General features: G+C 42.5%; 1 protein-coding gene across 5 annotated transcripts in view; it reads right to left on the bottom strand.

Annotated features, from left to right (window-relative positions):
* Positions 1-8,207: 8,207 nt before the first annotated feature.
* The window catches only part of LOC148526528 (ubiquitin carboxyl-terminal hydrolase CYLD-like), a 43,280-nt gene continuing 31,535 nt past the window's right edge, over positions 8,208-19,952 (bottom strand). For all 5 annotated transcript variants that reach the window (XM_088469925.1, XM_088469924.1, XM_088469923.1 and 2 more), the window contains 5 exons: positions 18,521-18,653; positions 15,012-15,120; positions 9,755-9,873; positions 9,446-9,653; positions 8,208-9,066 (listed from right to left, as the gene is read on the bottom strand). In XM_088469925.1, the coding sequence (XP_088326051.1) occupies positions 8,882-9,066; positions 9,446-9,653; positions 9,755-9,873; positions 15,012-15,120; positions 18,521-18,653 (754 nt within the window). In that variant the 3' untranslated portion in view covers positions 8,208-8,881. The remainder of the gene's footprint in view (positions 9,067-9,445; positions 9,654-9,754; positions 9,874-15,011; positions 15,121-18,520; positions 18,654-19,952) is intronic.

Here is a 19,952-nt window from a genome sequence, read left to right on the forward strand (position 1 = left end):
ATTGTCGGAATGGATCTGAACTGGCCTGCCTTGGAGTAGGTCCTGTGCCAGGATGAGCGCTTTGTATACTGCGTGAAGGAATGGATACCCTTTGCTTGCGGAGCAATTTGTGTACTTTCAATAATAGGGACGAAAACTTGTCCTCTGTCAGAAACACCCTTTGTGCCTGAGAATCCGGAAGTGCCCCCAGATGTACCATCCGCTGTATTGAAGAAAGAGAGGATTTCTTCCAATTGATGATCCAGCCGTGTGTCTGTAGGCAGGCAATATTCAGTTGGAGATGGTTTTGTAGAACAGCTGTAGAGTGTGACAATATCAGAAGGTCATCCAGGTATGGCAGTATTCTGATTCCCTGACGCCTGAGGTAGGCCGTCATAACTGCCATTATTTTGGTGAAGACCCGAGGGGCCGTTGATAGACCAAAGGGCAGTGCCTGAAATTAGTAATGTTGTTGCAGGACAGCAAACCGTAGAAATTGTTGGAGGGATGGCGTAATAGGTACATGCAGATGCGCATCCTGAATGTCCAGAGAAGCCATAAAATCCTCTGGTTAAATTGCCTAAATAATTGACCGAAGAGTCTCCATATGCAATTTGGGTGTATGGATAAACTTGTTGAGGGTTTTCAGATTTAGAATACGGTGATGAGACCCATTTGGTTTCTGAACCAAAAATAGTTTGAAATAATAACCCCTTCCTTGTTGAACCACAGGAACCGGGATTATTGCCCCTGCCCACAGCAGTGAGTAAATGGCCTCCTGGAGGGCCAAGGCCTTGATAGAATCTGAAGGGGGAGTTGTACAAAAGAACTTCTAGGGAGGATGCCTTTGGAAGGTGAGGGCATACCCCTGAGGGACCACTTCACGGACCCAGGCGTCCGTTGTTGCTGTTTGATGCCAGTAGTCCGCAAATTGAAGAAGTTGGCCTTCCACCCTGGGATCCCCCAGGAGGAGGCCCGTCCCATCAGGCAGATAGTTAGTTGTCCAGCTTAGATGCTGGACCTCTGACCGGCCAGGACCTCTTAGTTTGCAGCTTGGTGGTCCTGTGAGAATTAGACGGTCTGGAGGAAGGCTGTCCTTTTGCTCTTTCCTGAGGGCGAAAGGACCGAAAAGAAGACTGCCTAGACTTTGATGTAGCTGTTGATGGCAGACATGCAGATTTTGATGCTGCCAGAGTAGTCACTATCTTATCCAATTCTGCTCCAAAAAGTATGTTTCCATAAAAAGGTAAAGATTCCAGAGCCTTCTTGGATCCTGTATCTGCTTTCCAGGACCATAACCAAAGGGCTCTAACGGCAACAACCGAAGCTGCCGATGCTTTAGAAACCAGGATCCCAGCATCTATTGCAGCTTCTCCCAAATAGGAGGCTGCTTCCTGTATGTGGGAGATCTATGTCAGCTATTCTCTGGTAGCATTTGGTAGAGTGTCTTCCAATGCCCCCATCCATTCTTCAACAGCCTTGGATACCCAAGCCGCAGCCACAGTTGGCTGAGTAACAGCTCCAGACAATGAAAACATGGATTTGAGATGTTTCAAGTTTTCTATCTGTAGGATCTTTAAAGGGAAGATGCTGACTGTACAGGCAAGGTATCACTCCTGACTCAATGAGTCAGATGAGCATCCACCATAGGAGGGACTTCCCGCTTAGTACATTCAGTAGGTGGGACAGGATACAAAGATGCTAATCTTTTTGTAACATGGAACCGTTTATCCGGGTTACTCCATGCTTCTTCCATATGTTCAGTGAGCTTCCCAGACTTAGGAAACTCAACTTTTATTACCTTCTGGTGTTTAAACACTGGGGCCTTAGGTCTAGGAGCTGGCTCACCGTCCTATATTTTGGATTGATTTGACTGCCCTTACCAAAGAGGCATCCATTAGAAGGATGGTCTTCCTCTCCTAAGATAGACCCTGGAGAAGAGCCCGAAGCATCATCTGACTCCTCCAATGATGCGTCTGAATCTACATGCTGAGGAGACTGATAAAATTATATCGTCCGCTTAGGCGTTTTAGTGGCTACCGGTCTGATCACCTGTAACATTTGTTGAAATGCAGCAGCTGACTGAGCCGCACTCTGAATTGAGTTGGCATAATCATCCATCCAGGAATAATGTATAGCAGGCTGGAACTGCTGTGGGTATGCCATTATGGGAGGCAGCGTAGGAGTAGCCAAACGGTCCACTAACTGCATCATAACCTGAGATAAGGAGATCACCCATGATGGCTCCTGTACACGGGCTGGCAGACCTGACTGGTGAGGTGGTTCTTTATAACAGCACTGTATAAAGTCCTGAGGGGACAAGCCTGCCAAACAACTTTTACATGAAACCAGCACCAGGGCCTCAGTTTCCCGTTTACCCTTATTCTTAGACATAATAAATAAGTGCAAATGTGACTGCCTTCACAAACAATACATGTGAAGTCCAATTTGAAAAAACACACACAAAAAAAATTTCCCCACACACCTGGAGCAAAGGGTTGAGGAGAAATAGTAGGAATAGTTATACTTGACAGTACAAAACATAAAGGCAGTAAAAACACAGCAGAGCTAGCAAAAGTCACATACAATGCTTATACAATATACTTGCAATGGGCCCTGAATCAACTACTCAAAGCACTAGGCTTGGTAAGATTTTGAGCACTGTATCACCTGGACTCTGTGGAGAGGTATACAGTGAGACTATACCCAAACCTCCCAACCTGCAGCTTCAGCACAAAGATAGTGGTCGCTGTGCATCTCATATGCAGAGGGTAGGAGCAACCCAGATGCGGGAAAACCTCAGCTGGATCGGCATCTGGGCTGGGAAAGGAGCTACCGTGGAGAGCCTACCTCCCCTATGCTGTACCAAACGCCCCCCCCCCGGGTGAGCTGGCCTTATAACATGGATGCTGCCACAGTCCCCAGACTGATTTGCCCCAGTGGACTAGTGGGGGAGCGGACACAGCGGTTTCCCCACTACAACAACCTCCGGCAGGTCTCTAACTGCCAGAGGTACGGATTTGCCACGTGGGTCGCCGCGAGCGGGGAACCACCTTACCTGCATCCCCATGCTTCCGGCTGCAGTCACGTGTCCCTGCATCGCTGCTAGGCAAGCTCGGCTTGGGCCCACCAAAATCACCAGTCCGGTTACTGGTGTTGCGGCGCTGGTGGGGGTAGGTGGAGCAGCAGCACAGGTGTCCTTTAGGAAGCCTAGTGCCGCCTGCTCTAAAGTAAAAATTAATAAAATAAAACATAAAAAGCTTGGGACTGCTTAAGCAGTCCCCATTATAAAGGTGCGTCTGAATCCTTCCGAACCAAACAAAACAACTGAATGCCTGTGGCCAGGGGCGGAGAATATGTGGAGGAGGACCTGAGGCATCCTTGGAGCTGAAAGCTTAACTGTTTGGTGCCTGGATCACTCCAACCACATTTCCCCATGGTATCCCTGTGGATACCTATGAACCCTGAAGGAGAAAGGTGGAACAATTCTTAAGAAAATATTAAATAGAGCATCAACTGACCATTGCCTATACTCCTGGACAAATTAGTGTCAGTGAACGAGCAAACCGCACACTAGTAGAGAGAGAGCAAAATGCACGCTACAGGGGGAAGGCCTAAACAAGCAGTTCTGGGCAGAAGCCATGTCCACAGCAGTGTATCTCAAGAACTGTTCTCCTACAGTTGCCCTAAAGGTCATAACACCTATTGAAGCGTGGTCAAAGAGAAAACCAAGTGTAAAGACATCTCAGAACCTTTGGAAGTACAACCTATGTGCCTCTACAAAAGGAGAAAAGATGTAAGCTGGATTCAAAGTCAGTAAAGTACATCATTCTTGGCTATTGCCATGAGAGCAAATGTTACAAATTGCGGTATCCAAATACCAGAAAACTTGTTAACATCTCTGGACTTATCTATAAAGAATAAACAACAATTGAAGAAAAGTTGGAAGCCGATATGCAGGCAAATATGTGTCACTGGAAATGCCAACAGCTGAATATAGTCAGAGACGATCAGTTTGGAAGTTCAACCACAGAAAAGATCTTTTGTAAGATCAAATATTGGCAAACCACCTAAGAGGTATGATGAAGAATTTGCAAACTTTGCAATCAGTAAGCCTCTAGATATTCTAGAAGCACAGTCTGAATGGAAGTCAGCTATAGAGAAAGAGATAAAATCGCTTGATGAAAACAACACATGGACTATAGTTCAGAGACCAAGTCATCACAAGACAGTTAAAAGTAAATGGGTGTTCTGCAGGAAAATAAAAACAGATAGAAGTACAGTATTGTATGGTACAAGGCCCTATTGGTTGCAAAGGGTCACACTCAAAAATAATGAATCTATTAAGGTTGAGACCTATTCTACAATGACAAAATACAGTACCTTACGACTGGTCATGGCTATATCACCATTGCATTATATGATACTGTACCAACTGGATTTGAATTAAGCATTCCTGAACGGTGAACTAATGGAGGAAATTTACAAGGAAGCAACAGAACACTATAAATGAGAAGATGTTCCAGAGAGTAGTTTGTCATCTAAAAAAGGTACTATATGGCTTGAAGCAGAGTGGCCAATGTTCGTACATAAAATGAGATGCTTTATTGCAAATGTGTTTCAACTGTTCAAAATCCAAACATTGTCTCCACTATAAATATATACAGAAGAAACTCTTCGTTATTGAAGAGAGACTGCACATCTTAAAGATCAGAGTTAATTGTGCCAGAATAGCTGGAAAAACAAGGGGGAGACAAGATTGGAGATCCAGGGTGTTTTAGTAGAGGAAAGGAAAATAAGGAGTGAGGAAAAATAAAGGATGACAGTGAGGAACCACAAGGCCATTGTACAGTCAAGCGGACAAAGTAGGAAGACGTGCTAAGTCTTAAAATGGTCAACCTAGGAGCTCCACTCAGAAATAAGTGTGGACGTTTGTGAAGGATAATGAAATATGCTCGTTATATGCTTTTTTTAGCACTTCTACACTTATGACTGAAGAAGTGTTGCTGCACTGTACTGTAGGCAAAGTTTAGTGATAGCCTGTCAATAGAACTGCAGGCTATGTAGACCTGAATAAGTGTATATGCCTGCTTGAAAACAAATTTTTGCACCTAGTATACAGTAGTTGGAAGTGCTCACCGTTGATGACTAAGCATACACATGGGCTGGGCCGTCAAGGGCATGGGTACTGGGGGGACTTGGCCAAATGAGGGAGATGTGACCACATCCCCATGCACACAGTTTGGGATGAAACATACACCCAACTTTCATCCAAACGTCCATCAGGCTCAATGAGTACAACCATTCAGCAATACAAAAAACTCAAGTACAAATTAAACAAACAAAAAATGAAGACAAAGGGGGTGAAGAAATGAGATAGAAGATGGATGGGGTCCTGCTTATTAAGAGTTTACAATCTACAGAAAGGAGGGTAAGTTACAGACATTATGAGTGGATGTAGGAGGTAAAGCAAGAGGGGAAGATTAATCTCACTGCAGCATTCAAGACGAATTGTAGAGTGTAGAGAAGGGTGAGTGCAAGGCTGGATAGAAAGAAGTTGCAGTAGTCAAGGCAGGGGATGATAATGATGGAATGGGTTAGGTTATCCAGGTGGAGATGACAGAAAGGCAACTGGACCCATAAGATAGTAAAATAGTTAGACTGCAATTTACATAGACCTGTTGTTGGAGGCTCAAATTTTGTATGGATCCACGAGAGAATAGCTACAAAATAGAAAGTTAGTTTGAAGGAGCCAAAGGATAAATTGGAGGAGTAGCATGAGTCAGGAATAGAGATGCTGAAGGAGCAATCACAGGAACGGACAAGGGAGCAAAGGGTGTAGGAGAATAAAGGGCAGTTGAATGTGTTGAAAACAGACAGGTCAAGGTTTAGGTGCAGTGGCAGTCCATGGGAACAGGTGTTCATTTTTATTAACACGAATGGACTACTACTTGGAATGAAATGGACTAAACACATCCAATTATTTGGTAAGTATTAAGTGCATGTTTTTTCTTTAAAGAAAAGGAATAACACATTCATTGTAAAATTTTCTTTACAGGCGGACTACAGGTGCCAGCGGGCATTACTGCCATTGCTGTTTCACAAGTGCAGGCATGCCAGGGCAGGCTGGCTGGAACCTGTAGACCTCCTGTAAAGTATAAACAATTTTTATTTCTACACCATTAACCACATACCCACCGCCACCAGGGCTGGTTGATCGTCGGGAAGGGGGGCCCCATTTTATTTTTGGGGTCCCGACTTTGAGGATTTCCAGTCCTGGGCTGACCTGTTTTGGGCTAGTGTTACATTATAGTAGGGGGACCCCACACTGTGTCTCCATACTATAGCGTAAGCCCCCAAGCTGGTTCAGCCCGATGCTGGTTATCGGAAAATCTGGGGGACCCAAGCCAGTTTCCCACAAGATTTTACAGTACCAAACCAGGAGAGGTCCTGGACTGGTTACGCGGTTTCTTTTTTATACGATTTCTACACTTTAGACTTAAGTAAGCCTGCACAGATCATATTGATCTGTGCAGTGCTTCTGTTTATACAGATTTACAATCTTATTTTAACTTCTATATGCCGACATTTTTGAACTGAAAGATCAAAAAGGACGGCATATGTAGCTGCAAACAACGCAGATATCGACGTTGAGTTTCAATTGAAGATGAAGAAAGAATACAGTATTGGAAATGAACAGTGCGCTAATTGGCAGCCTTCTATAATAGTAACCTAAAGGTACACCACTCCTTCAACACAATACTTTCTTCCAACAAACGGGTACTATGTAACAGATAGCGCCAAACACAAAAATAAACAGGGAAAATAATTCTTAATAGTAGGACTAGGAATGATACATATACTCATAAATCACTTCCAGACAGTCATGTAGAATGAGATCTTCCTCCTTTAAAATTTCTGGAATGTGTGCCTCACATGTAGTCACCGGAAAAACAAAAGAATCAGATGAGCCAGGAACTAAGAGAAAAAGGACATAACCCGGCGACGTTCAGGTGCCCCAGAGATTCCGGTGACGCGACCGGAAGTCGCGTAACTTCCGGTGATGAAGTAAAGGTCACTTCCGGTCATACGGACTGCGATTCAGAAAAAAATTAAAAAAGCGGGAAGATTATCGAAGGAAGTGGAATACAATATCAGGAAAGGACTGCATTAAGTGGAGACACTAATAGGAATTGATAGGAGAGGGTCAGATTAGTTGATCCATGTCTAGTTTTAGGGATAATTTAGATTATTAAGGTTGGGGTATATAATGTGGTCTTGGAGTGGTCCTCTCCATACCTTGAGGAAGATACTGTGTATCGAAACGCGTTGGTGGGGGAGGACCGTTTGTGTATTTACTTTGGAATCCCAACGGTGGCGAGTCTTATACCAACCTGAAGTCCGGACTGTATTTGACATCTTATATGCAGGTTTCCCAAATCCGGTGTGAAGGGGAGAGAATGGTGGGACAGAATTTGTAAAGAAACCATTATAGGATTCAACAGAAATTGAGCCCTGTAAGTGGGGTACGTTTATATTGACCTTATAGAGGGTGGAAAACGGGATAAAGATACCTTTATAGGTCCTGTATACTATCCAATACTGTGAGTTGGGGTACGCTCTTACTCAGTAACAAATAAAGGAACCCGATTGTTGGGGTTCATGAAAACATGTGGTTATGAAAATACTACACTAAGAACTTCTATATGATTCTTTTGTTTTTCCGGTGACTACATGTGAGGCACACATTCCAGACATTTTAAAGGAGGAAGATCTCATTCTACATGACTGTCTGGAAGTGATTTATGAGTATATGTATCATTCCTAGTCCTACTATTAAGAATTATTTTCCCTGTTTATTTTTGTGTTTGGTGCCATCTGTTACATAGTACCCGTCAATTGAAGTTGAAACCTGATAGATTATCAATCTGCGTTTTTTAGACAGTAACACGCAATCATTAGCAGTCGTTTTACGAAATCAACTACAAACCGTTTTTAGTAGATAAACTCCTACGTGTTAAACTACATCTGTACTAGGATACAGGAACGCTCAAAAGTTTGTCATAACCAATGTTTTGTAAGTAGCTATTTGATGTTTATTTGAAATGCACTACTAATTCTTTAGAAACTAACATTGCACATTCTTACTAATACATTTGCTTGAGAAATGTTGTTACATGTGGATTCTAACCTAGAAATATGAATATTTTCATTTTGCCAGGCACCTGTGTTCTATAAAAGGTTTTATTTCCATGTCATGAAAGGATGTGGACAAATACATTCCAAAAATAAATTTAATACAACATATCTTACAAATCACATAATATTTGTATAAACTCCTGTAAATCTGCTCAAATAGTGAGTTCTCATGACATGTCTATTATTCAATTCTGACATCATTACAGTGTTCATTAGGAAAACCTGTGTACTGTAAAGGGATAATGTACCATCCAAGGTAAATTATTAAGAGTATTTGAAATTACGCTGGAATTTCCATGATGCTTAAAAACAGCACTCAAACCTCCAGTGCTTTCATATGGTCACAGAACTCCTTTGCAATTTTTATTATAAATCTATTTTACAGTATGGAGGCCGTAATCCCATATATTTATATAATTATATAATCATAAGGCATTGTTTGAATGATGGATATTTCTTACGTTATCTAATAAGAAGCAAAGTAATAAGAAAAAAAAAGAAAAAAATGGGAGCCAGCCCAAACTTATTGAATGACACCATACATGAAGATATGAAGCTAAACTATAGTATGCTCAATACTGAAGGTTTATTTAATGTTAGGAATGTTATTTATTTACTAAAAGGTTGATACAATTTTTTTTTTCGCTTTTCTTATTAATGGGAGTTTTAGAGAAAGTTTTTAGAAACCAACCTGACTTCTATCTTATTTGTAAAGACTAAGTTCAGGACTGTAGTAAAGACACATATATGCATCACAGAGGAAACGGCGGACATATGTCGGCATGCTCTTTGGATCTTTTTGCTGCAGTTCCTCAGGGGCCATTCCCAGGTATTCTGTAACCTCTGGGCAGGGAGTTACTCGCGGGATGTTGAATCCATTCTGTCCTCCTAAAGGGCAACAAACAACACAGAGCAATAGATTAGGACAGTGTTGGAGCTTCAAGGTTGCCAATTCTTATCCATTTTTTTTACTGACAAATAAAAATGTACGGAAAAGTCATCCTTATCAATATGAAGTAATATGTTTGTTTATTTCAATTTTGTTTGAATGAAAAATGAAGAATGGACTTTAACACAGTGAATTTTCTGATGATATGAGCTCCAGAGTTGAGTAAGAAACGCATACCAGAGAAAAAGCCAAATAAAAAAAAATAAAAGTGCCTTAACAAGCAGTACAGATAAACGGGATGTGCAGTGTACAAGTTAAAAAGAGAAAAAAAAAAAAAGATCACGACCAAAATATACATGTTTGACAGAACATACTCACCTTCTCGATCAGCCATGCTATCAAAGAAGGCCCACTGCTGACAAGTCTGGGAGCCAAGTCTAATGAAAGCTACATAATGACTGGTTTCTATACATAAGACTGCATACAGCTGTAAATACTGCCTTTGGAGCATGGCCTGTCCATTTATATTTTCAGGCACGCTCAGTTCTCTCGGTCGGTGTCCCGAGCGCTGCTTGTGAAGGTGAACCTGTCCAAGGGAAATCCTCATGTAAGAAACGTATGCAATCTATTATACAGGAGACGATCAAGTAATAATTCTGTTTTGTTCACTATACAAGAAGGTAATACCTGCTTGCTGCAGATTGCACAGTATTGTTTTAAGTGTCCAGGAGTGATTCTCATATCCTCGTAGCAGTCAAGACATTCCAGCATTGCCAGGGACTGACAAATACAGCACTGTCGTGGGGCTGCAGGGAGGAGAAAAGGAAAGCAAGACGTGGAATGTGTCAGAGGTCACTGATTATACACTTATTCAACATGTTACCCCCTTTTCTTTCAAACAATGGGAAAAAGTGTGGGCAAAAAACCCAAACTCAATCCACCCAAACACACCCAAGTTATGGCACTGATCTGCCCAGCCACAACCACAAAACATGACCACTGGAAAACAGTGATGAAATTGGAAATTTAGGGGCTGTATGGAAAGTGTAATGGTGCGTATCCACTAAGTGATTAAACAGGCCGATTGAACGATAACAACATCGTTATAGTTCAATCGCTTGCTAATCGTCAACCAATCAGCCATGTAAATGTCAAAAACGACCAGCGATGTGCGTGCCCGCTGGTCGTTTTTGACATCATCGCCCGTACATGCTGGTCGACCGGTCAATCACGTCAGGTTCAGCATGTACGGGGATGATGGATCTGCCTACAATGAACGACTGTAGGCACATCACAGACTGTGAAACGACAGCACGATTACAATATCGTAATCGTATAGAAAAAATTTGACCACGGCGCTAGTTATACTCCTTTGGATCTCTCCAATCAATAATATATCAAAATATAGAGAACCTAATTATCTCTTTAAGAATATCTAATTCTACAGCTGCATGTCCATACTTTTTAGGTGTGAGAGCACCAAAATAGAAATACAATAGAAAACAAAACAAATAGGACTGCGCTCTAAAACATCCAAATTGTGAGATGGCAGAAATGATATATAGCAGTCAGGATTTATCAAAAACCTTAGGTTTTAATCACATGAAAAATAATGTGCATATACATTTAAAACAACAATACACAATATGCTAATAAAAATTGCTAATAAATGCACTACTGATAAATGGACCTATATGTATATCTCAATCCAGATTATCATCAGTTGCTCAATAAAATATTATCCCGCAAGAACATATCATACTCAGAAGGTATATATTGCATCTCCTTAGTGTACAGAAAAAGTCCTTGACATGATGTAAAAAACCTTCAATTGAAAGGGTATAAATTAAAAGAGATCCGTGATGAATGGTGTGCACACACATAAATGTCTCACTGAATAGTGTCCGTCTCCACAAAATAGAGACTTGATAATTGAGTCACGTGCAGTCTCCTGCAATACTGCAGCAATCGGCTGCGTTGGTTATACCTGGTCCGTTGATTCCTTCCAGATGGCAGCCTGGATCAGGCGGCCCTGCACCGGCAGTGACACTTGGCTCCCGCAGTGGGTCGGCTGTATTTGTATGACCAGGAAATGCAGTAAATGCGTGTAGCTGTGAGCGTCGTAAAGACTTGCCGCGTCTCCTCTGGTATTGGATATTTGGAAAATAAAATATATTTAAGTCTGATGGAGGACACACATTTGTGTATATATAGAAGTATAATAAATGCTGATAATTCAAATAGGTTTTGTTCCAGTGTGTATAGAACCCTAGAGAAATCAAGAACAACAGGTGAATACACCTGAATGAAATAATGAACTTTTAATCACCTGTTCCAATTGATCTTGCTTTGGTGTGGGTATATAAGGAGGAAGAAGACTAACTACCATCACTCTTTGATAAAGCCCTTGTATGTAAGGGCGAAACACGTCAGTTGACTTCTACTAAGCGAGCACCTGAATTGTGATCCGGGCACTGATGTGCCATTCTGGTCCAAATATCCAATACCAGAGGAGACGCGGCAACTCTTTAAATGTATATTCACATTATTTTTCATGTGATTAAAACCTAAGGTTTTTGATAAATCCTAACTGCTATATATCATTTCTGCCATCTCACAATTTGGATGTTTTAGAGCGCAGTCCTATGTTTTGTTTTCTATAATATCGTAATCGTGCTCTCGTTTCACAGTCGAGAAGTGGATACGCACCTTAAGTGATGGAATTTGACAGTATTACACTAAAAGCAGTGGAAGAAACAGAGTAATATATGCGCTACCACATAGGTGCTGGAAAGCTCGTCATATCTAGAGGGAGTGCTATTTTTCAGCAGAAACAAGAAGGAACTCAGGGCCTGATTCAGAGCCGCTCGTAAGCGGCCACTCGCTCGCTCCGAGCGATGTTCGCACATCTGCGCATGCGTATGGGTCGTAATGCGCATGCGCCAACCAGTCATTGCGGTCGGAAATCGTGTGCTCGCAAAACAGCGAGGGCCTGCTAATTTGAGTGACAGAATGAGGCGTTTGTGGGTGGTAACAGGGGAAGGTGCTTGAAAACAGGGAGTGGAGATCCGAACGCAGGCGTGCCGAACGGTCAAAACGGGCGTTTAATGGGTGTGCATAATTAGTAAGGGAGTGTCATCGACCACGTCACTTGGTTGTCTTTTAGCCTGAACTGCTCGCAGTGATTGCGGGAAGTAAAACCTACCACAAGCACTGCGAGCAGTTCAGACGCCTTTCGATGTACTCGATTAATCTAATAAATAGCGGAGATAACGTATGATGCGAACGGCCAGGGGGCGCCTTTACAAAATAGCGAGCGCATGTTTAGTTCGCTCGCTCAGACATAGAGGCGTCAACAGACCGCAATGAGCGAGCGCACAATTTAAATAGCCGGCCCCTTTTTCTGAACGACCGTTCGCAAATAGCGTCCGGCTCTGAATCAGGCCCTCAGTTCCTGAACGTCTCATTAACTATGACGTAGTGTCCTGAGGCAAAATGTATTTTCCATAACATAAGTATTATTTAAAGTCCCTTTTGACTGCCTTATTTTCAAAACGCTCTATATATGCATATATAATATATATTTATGTATATAATATGGAATCAGTATGTTTGACCGCCGGACGTGAGCCCGGTGGTTCAAATCCCAATGCCGGCAGCCTGATGGAGGAGATCCCGACAGCGTAGGTAAGTTTACTATTCCCTCTCCCCTCCCCTAACCCACCTTTAGGGGTGCCTAACCCTAACCTCCTCCCGTTAGTGCCTAAACCTAACCCCCCCTCCCCGCAGCCGAACCCTCCCGAGGGGGTACCTAACCCTAACCTCCACCCTTAGTGCCTAAAACTAACCCCCCTTCCCCTAGCCTAACCCTACCTCTCCCTGGGGGGTGCCTAACCCCAAGTTCCCCCGCGGGATCCCTAAACCTAACCCCTCCATCCCCGGCTACATGGATACTTACCACCTGCGTTGAACGATCGGTCCAGCGTCCTGTCGGAGTTCCGGCGTCGGGATTAACATAGCCGTCGGTATTTCGGGATTACACTGTCGGTATTGAGACCGGCGGCCATGGTGTCCGCCGGTCTCATAACTACATACCATATAATATATATAGAATTGTTTTTCTATAGCTCCACCCCCAGTCCTGAACCTATTTTTCCAGAAAAAAAGCCTGTCTAGAGGGGTTTTGTATTCAGTTGTTCATTTCTGTTGGATTGTAGCGTTTTATGTGTAAGAGAATAATGGCAACTATAGCTCCTTCCTGACCTGCAGATTCCCTTGGACTTCCCGCAGTGCTCTCTGTTCTTAAAGCAACAATCTGTTACTTTAGACACTTTATTCAAAGAACACTTGCAAACTGACTCATGCCATACCAAGTGGGTGGGACAGTTTCTTTATTACAAACAGATGTATTTAATACGTACACTGTGGCGGTTCTAGGGGCAGGCAAGCAGGGCTATTGCCCGTGGCGCTGAGGCCTGAGGGCGCTGCTGTAGTGTCCCCGCCGGCACAGTCTAATTAGATGGCATCCGCCCGGGATTGCCCATCGCAGCGCCACTGTCTGAGACCACTGCGGCACAGCTATCATGATGGACCCTCGCTCCCTCCCACTGCCTCCCAGAACCCAGTCATATTGTCGCGGCTGCACCAGAGAGAAGACCCGGGACATGGAGAAGCAGCCTGAGCATAGAGGTACACTACTCATCAGGAGGTGAGTCACTGGAGGGGGAAGAGGGGAGTCGCTGGGGGGTAAGAGGCATTACAGTGTGTGGCATTATGTGTAGAGGGCATTACAGTGTGTGGCATTATGTGTAGAGGGCATTACAGTGTGTGGCATTATGTGTAGAGGGCATTACAGTGTGTGGCATTATGTGTAAAGGGCATTAGTGTGGTCTGTATAAAGGGTATTAGTGTGGCATAATGTGTAAGGGGCATTACTGTGTTATAAGGCACACTACTACAGTATGGCATAATGGGTATAAGGAGTACTACGTGAATGGGCTCTGTGCGGCATAATGTACAAACTCTGAGCATTCTGTGGCGTTCTATTTACCTTGACAAAAGGTCCCACATGGGATCGAAACGTCGGACATAGCCTGAATATTTTGCCACTGGTGGTATGCAACAAATAAAAAGAACGGTTTACCTTCTGAGCTGGTGAGTGCCCTCTGAATTTGAATTTTTTTGTATACAAGTGAACCTCATTATTTGTGATGTCGCACCCCAATGGATGAAAATGTCGCAGTGCTTGCGTGCTCCTTTGGACAATAAATATATATATATATATATATATATACACACACATATACATATATATACATACTCCCACACATACATACATATATATATATACACACACACATACAAATGTAAAGTCGGCACTCCCCAATTAAGAAATATGAATGCCCAGGTGCCCTTAGAGGGGTATTTAAAAAAAAATGGCCAAATAATAACACAAAGAAAAACTGCGGCACTCACAGATCCTTTTGAAAAAAGATTTCCAGACAAGGCTGTATCAATATTTAACGTTTCAGTCTTAACGACTTTTATCAGTCGTTAAGTGTGCCGCAGTTTTTCATTGTGTGCACGATTAAAGGAAAAGCGGCACTCCAATGAACTTTATTGCATACCTGATGAAAAGGCCTCTGTGCCTTGAAACGTCGACACGACACCTGTACTTTTTATGATGATGTCGATCATCTAAATATATACTGACTTTATTCATTCATTGGAGTGCTGCTTTTCCTTTAATTGTGCTGGGTCCATACCCAAGCCAAAAGGAGCTTCCTCTACATACTTACCTGTTAGATGGCACCCATCAGGTAACTTTAATGTCCTGAGTGCCGGACAATTTCTACTGTATGTATATGTATACGTATATATATATATCTATATATATATTTAAAAAAATAACAGCCAGTCAAGTGGTTAACATATGAGTACGAACTGTCTTCTAGAAGATCAGTGATGTCCAGCTGGAGGGTTGGAATAATGGTGGGGAACATCTTGAAGTTCTTCCCATTCCTGGGCATCTGAACGATAAGGCATGATGGAACCTGACAATAGAATAGGAACACTAAATACATTAAAAGCAAAAGTAGTTTTAGATGTAAAACATGGAATGACACTATCAAAACCACTTTAAAAAAGGGACACTATTTAAAAGCTAATTGTTTATCTACTTTACAGCCAAAAATTATCAACTTTTTTGCTATTTGAAAACAGGTTTCTAGTGGCTCATGAAGTACGTTTATACTCAGGGCTGAGTCGAGAAAGAGACTTCTTATGGAACAAATTGGTGAGTCAAAGAAGCACTTTCTTCTTTTTGCACGTGGAAAACATGTCTGCTTTTCCAGAATTAGTTTTGCACAGTCCACATAATGTTCATACATGCAAAAAGCTTGGTCTTACTTTGGTATAGTAGTAATCCTGTTATGGATGGGATACTATTGGTTCGGAATTCACAAAAGGGGAAATTTAATTAGCTTCGGAGGAATGTAGCTCTTGGGTTAAGTGCCCGGAGCCATTCATCAATTGCTCATGCTGTCAGCCTGCTAACTAGTGCCTTGGGGTGAGTCGTGGTCTTACCCCGTGTGGTAACAGCATCTGCCCAGCACTTAAACAGGGAGATGCCGTTTACTGCAACCAAGCCCTGGCCATTAGTTGCGGCAAAGTGCATCTCCCGGGTTAAGTGCCAGGCGCAATGCAGTGAATTGAAATTAAATAGCTCCGGGAACTTACTGTAACTCGGGAGCTACATCCCTGCAATGATAACGGAATTCTCCAGTTCAAATAAATAACGGGGGGAAAAAAAAATGTTTAACCTATAATTCTCAATAAGGGTGGAAGTTTCCCGTGCAAGCTTTGCATTGATATCTAAATTATAGTGAGGGTGGTGAGTTATTAAATAGAGTCCTGATGACCCAAGTTTTAATGAAAGCAGAGGCGTTCCTGAGGATACTACACATAAAATCCATCATATATTATATATATATATATATACACATATACACATACACACACACATATATTATATATACAGTCAGGTGCATAAATATTGGGACATTGACAGAATTTACATATTTTGGCCTCTATTCACCACCACAATGGTTTTGAATTGAAACAAAAAAGATGTGCTTTAACTGCAGACTTTCAGATTTAATTTGAGGGTAATTACATCCAAATCAGGTGAACGGTGTAGGAATTACAACGGTTTCTATATGTGCCTCCCACTTTTTAAGGGGCCAAAATATGAAAATTCTGTCAATGTCCCTATATTTATGCACCTGACTGTATATATATATATATATATATATATATATATATTCCACTTTTTTTCCCTAAGGGTTGCCATAATTGGCGGATATTATTTTTTATATAGGATTCAGATATCAGGCAGGTGACTGCGCTTTATAAATGTGATTGATTGTTATGGGGATTACGGATTAGGAAAAGTTAAGAGAGAGCAAAATGTGTTTCGGTTGAAAGGAGACCTTCGTGGCCGTTAAGCTTAAATTCTGAACTTCAGTGTTGAATTGCTATATGACCAGGGCATATCCACCACATATGGAAAATTGAGCCTAGCAACTGTCAACCTATCCAGCAAAGGGAAGAAAGGACAAAAGTTTTTAAGTTTTTTGATTGTAGATTTTTAAAATGAATTTAAAAAACCAAAATGTGCATGGCATATAATTCTCAAAAATTATCAAATTAGTTTTTTTTTTCATAAAAATTGGAATCCGTTCCTTGAAATCCATCTGGGGAACACTGTGGTCAGCTATTACATGTGGGTTAGAGTATATAGATAACTGAACACCAGCCGGCAAAGAAACAGAAACAAAAAGAGTCAGGGAGGGATCGCAGTGTTTCACAGATGGACTTGAAGGGATTTTACAGTGAGTACAAAAATCCAACAGAGAGAGTTAAAAGAGCCCGGAGAGAAGCCGAGAAAAATATATGCGAGGACACAGAGGCCTGACGGACGGTAGAGGTGACCCACCGAGCAATAGTACTGGAAGAGGCCGGCCAACCTCGCTAGAGGGCAGCAACCAACACCAACAATAAATCCATACACCTAACAAAAGATGTATAGTCTAAGGAAAGTCATAAAAGCACGGACCGCATCCAACTGCGCTAGAGAGGAAGATATGGCAGATGTAGAACATTGTGGAAAGTTCCGAAGAACAATGTCTTGTTGAGATGAAACATAGTTATAACAAGAGGCAGGAAAGAGGGTGTAGACCGCAGAACCACCTGATCCAAAAAGGAAAGGATGAGAGGAAGCTTACAGGACAGGGCAGTCAATGCAGAAGGAAGGCTGGAAGAAGCAATGGCCATAATGGACACAACAGTCATAGTAAGGTACTTCAACTCCACCGATTCAAGAGGCTCAAAAGGCACTGTCTGGAGAGCCTCCAACACCAAGTCCAACACCACTCCTAGCATGAAGCTATTCCCTTGTAGAGTGAATGCTGAGTAGTGTGGGTATCTGATCCTTATAGTTCCACAACCACTCTTTTCCCCAGCAGCAACCACCTTTCCAGGCTGAAAAGGACTGCTTCTTGCTCTCACAACCTAATTTGCCTGATGCAAATTAGGTTGTCTCTAGGAACACCAACGTCATATACCTCCCTGGCTTAAGATATTTATTTCGGTAGGCTTTTTGATCCCCAACTTTGATAGTATTTTACGTCAGGAAAGCTAAACAAAGGAAACTGATAAGTCGACACTCTTCCACCCTGCTTGTCTGTGTCCAAGGGCTTGGACAAGGGCCCCTACTGTGAAAAGCAAACACTATTTCAAAGGAAGTTTAGCCTTCAAAAGATTCTTAGTTAACACCTCGCCACTTGGTTCAGCAAGTAAGCTTATGCAATGCAGACAGTTTTGAAACTAGCAATTCATACCAAACACACATTTATGAAATATAAATTTTAGGAGATTTATAATAATTCACATCCTGGTCATGGCCGGGTAATTACTCATCGTACCGTGAGCACAGTTTACCCAGGGCACATAGAATGCATTCAGTCATGACACGTAACTTTTAGGAATCGACGTAACCCATGGTGACGGCCACAGTCCGAAAGACCAGAGAATGTTAGTCTGATAGCTTGGGCCAAGACGCGGGTACCTGGGATGCCGTGGGCCAGGAAGGCTCTCCTACATGGGGAACGAGACATACCTTGAAAGGATTAGAAGTGTCCTTTACCCTTGGGCCAAAAGGAACAGAACCTGGGAAAAATTGGATTTTGGAGTAGAGATGGGATGGTAAAGGCCCCTCCCCCATAGAGGGACAGGATGTGGTCTGTGATTCCTGCAGGCTCAATATAAAACTTCCTGTTTTCTTTTTTAAAAAATTACAAATTTAAGTAGATTGTATTTCTAAATTTTACACCATTTAGCAACATGAGAAAACAAAACGTTTGTGAATACGGCTAATACTGCTTTGCATTTTACCTCAGTAAATTTGAGATCACCAGTAACCATAGACCATTCCAGCAGCTGCTGCACAGAGGGTACATCCACTGACTGTCTCTTCTCCATGAAAATCTGGTAAAATATACAACCTTGTGGTTTCTTCTTTTGTGTCCTAGATGGAAGATAAAGTGAGAGAGTATACATTGTTGTAGGTTATTACAGCTGCTGAAGCACTGCATTTTAGAACTAGGAGAGGAGCCAGTGATGTGAAAACCTTTAAAGTGAGGGTACCAGGGAGTTTATTGGACCTAGGATGGGAAAATCCTCACCATCTCTGGACATCCAAATTTTTTCTGTAGAGTAGTGTGCTATTGTCTGATAGACAATAACTCCCAAGTGACCACAATGTATGAAAGAGGGGACTCTCCTCTAGGAATCGAGGTTGCCACTCAGTGTATGTAGGTGACAGAATGGGGGAGATTGGGTAGTTTGTACTCCCCACATGCCTTGAATCTATTGGTCTGTAATGAAGTGGCTGAGCGCCAGAACACTAACGTCTTCACGCATTGGAAAGATGACATCATTATGCACAGCCTCCTCCCCTAGCATCCACTGGCAATAAATACCAGTAGTGGACTTTTAAGTATGATTTTACCCATTACCAATTGATGGAAGAGTGGGTCTCTTTTCCTGGGCACTTTTGATGTATATGTGTAGGATGAGACACACTTGTCCTTAGCACTGGAGGTACCACTCAACCCATACATGTGATGTAGATTATTAACCAAGAATATAAAAATACATTCTTTAGTGTTAACCTGACATTCTCCACTGAAGCTCTGTTAAAAATTCAAGTTACCGGACTTCCGGTGGGTGGGGCATCTAGTATGGCCGCATTTTAGCTAGTCTCCTGAGAGTCATTCCAGGATCTGCCTCCATCCTCCTCATCTACACTGCAAACAGGGCTGCATCTTATCACTATATGTTGTCCTTGGTGTGGGGTATATTTTGGTGCGGCCATTCTCTCGGAAAACAATATTTCCACCGGAGTCCAGCCATCAGCGTGGATGGCCTTCATGACTGCCAGGGCCCCCCTGGCATGAACCTGTCAGCAGCAGTTCCTCCCTCTATACCCCCCATCTGGCTGCTGCTTACCTGATCAGTTGAGGTGGTGGCTGCTTTTGGGGTTGTTCTGAATGCTTTGCTGATGGAGCCCTGTTATCTGATTCTCTTCCCTGCTGCCATCTGCTTTCCTGTGCTGTGAACTGCACGTGTGGTGACTCCTGGATGCCTGTGGCTGCTGGAGCTTGCTGTCTGGGACTCGTTTTGCAATTACTGCTGCTTTTTGAAGCCTGAACAACACTTATCCTGCTGGTGCCTGGCTAGGCAGTTAGCCCCTGCTGCTTTGAGTTGATTTCTACTCTTCTGGAGCAGATTACTGAAGGTGTTGGGGGATATATTTGCATGCTGC

Source organism: Taudactylus pleione, unplaced genomic scaffold (genome assembly GCF_031769625.1).
Source record: "Taudactylus pleione unplaced genomic scaffold, aTauple2 ptg000095l, whole genome shotgun sequence".
NCBI classification, from domain to species: domain Eukaryota; kingdom Metazoa; phylum Chordata; class Amphibia; order Anura; family Myobatrachidae; genus Taudactylus; species Taudactylus pleione.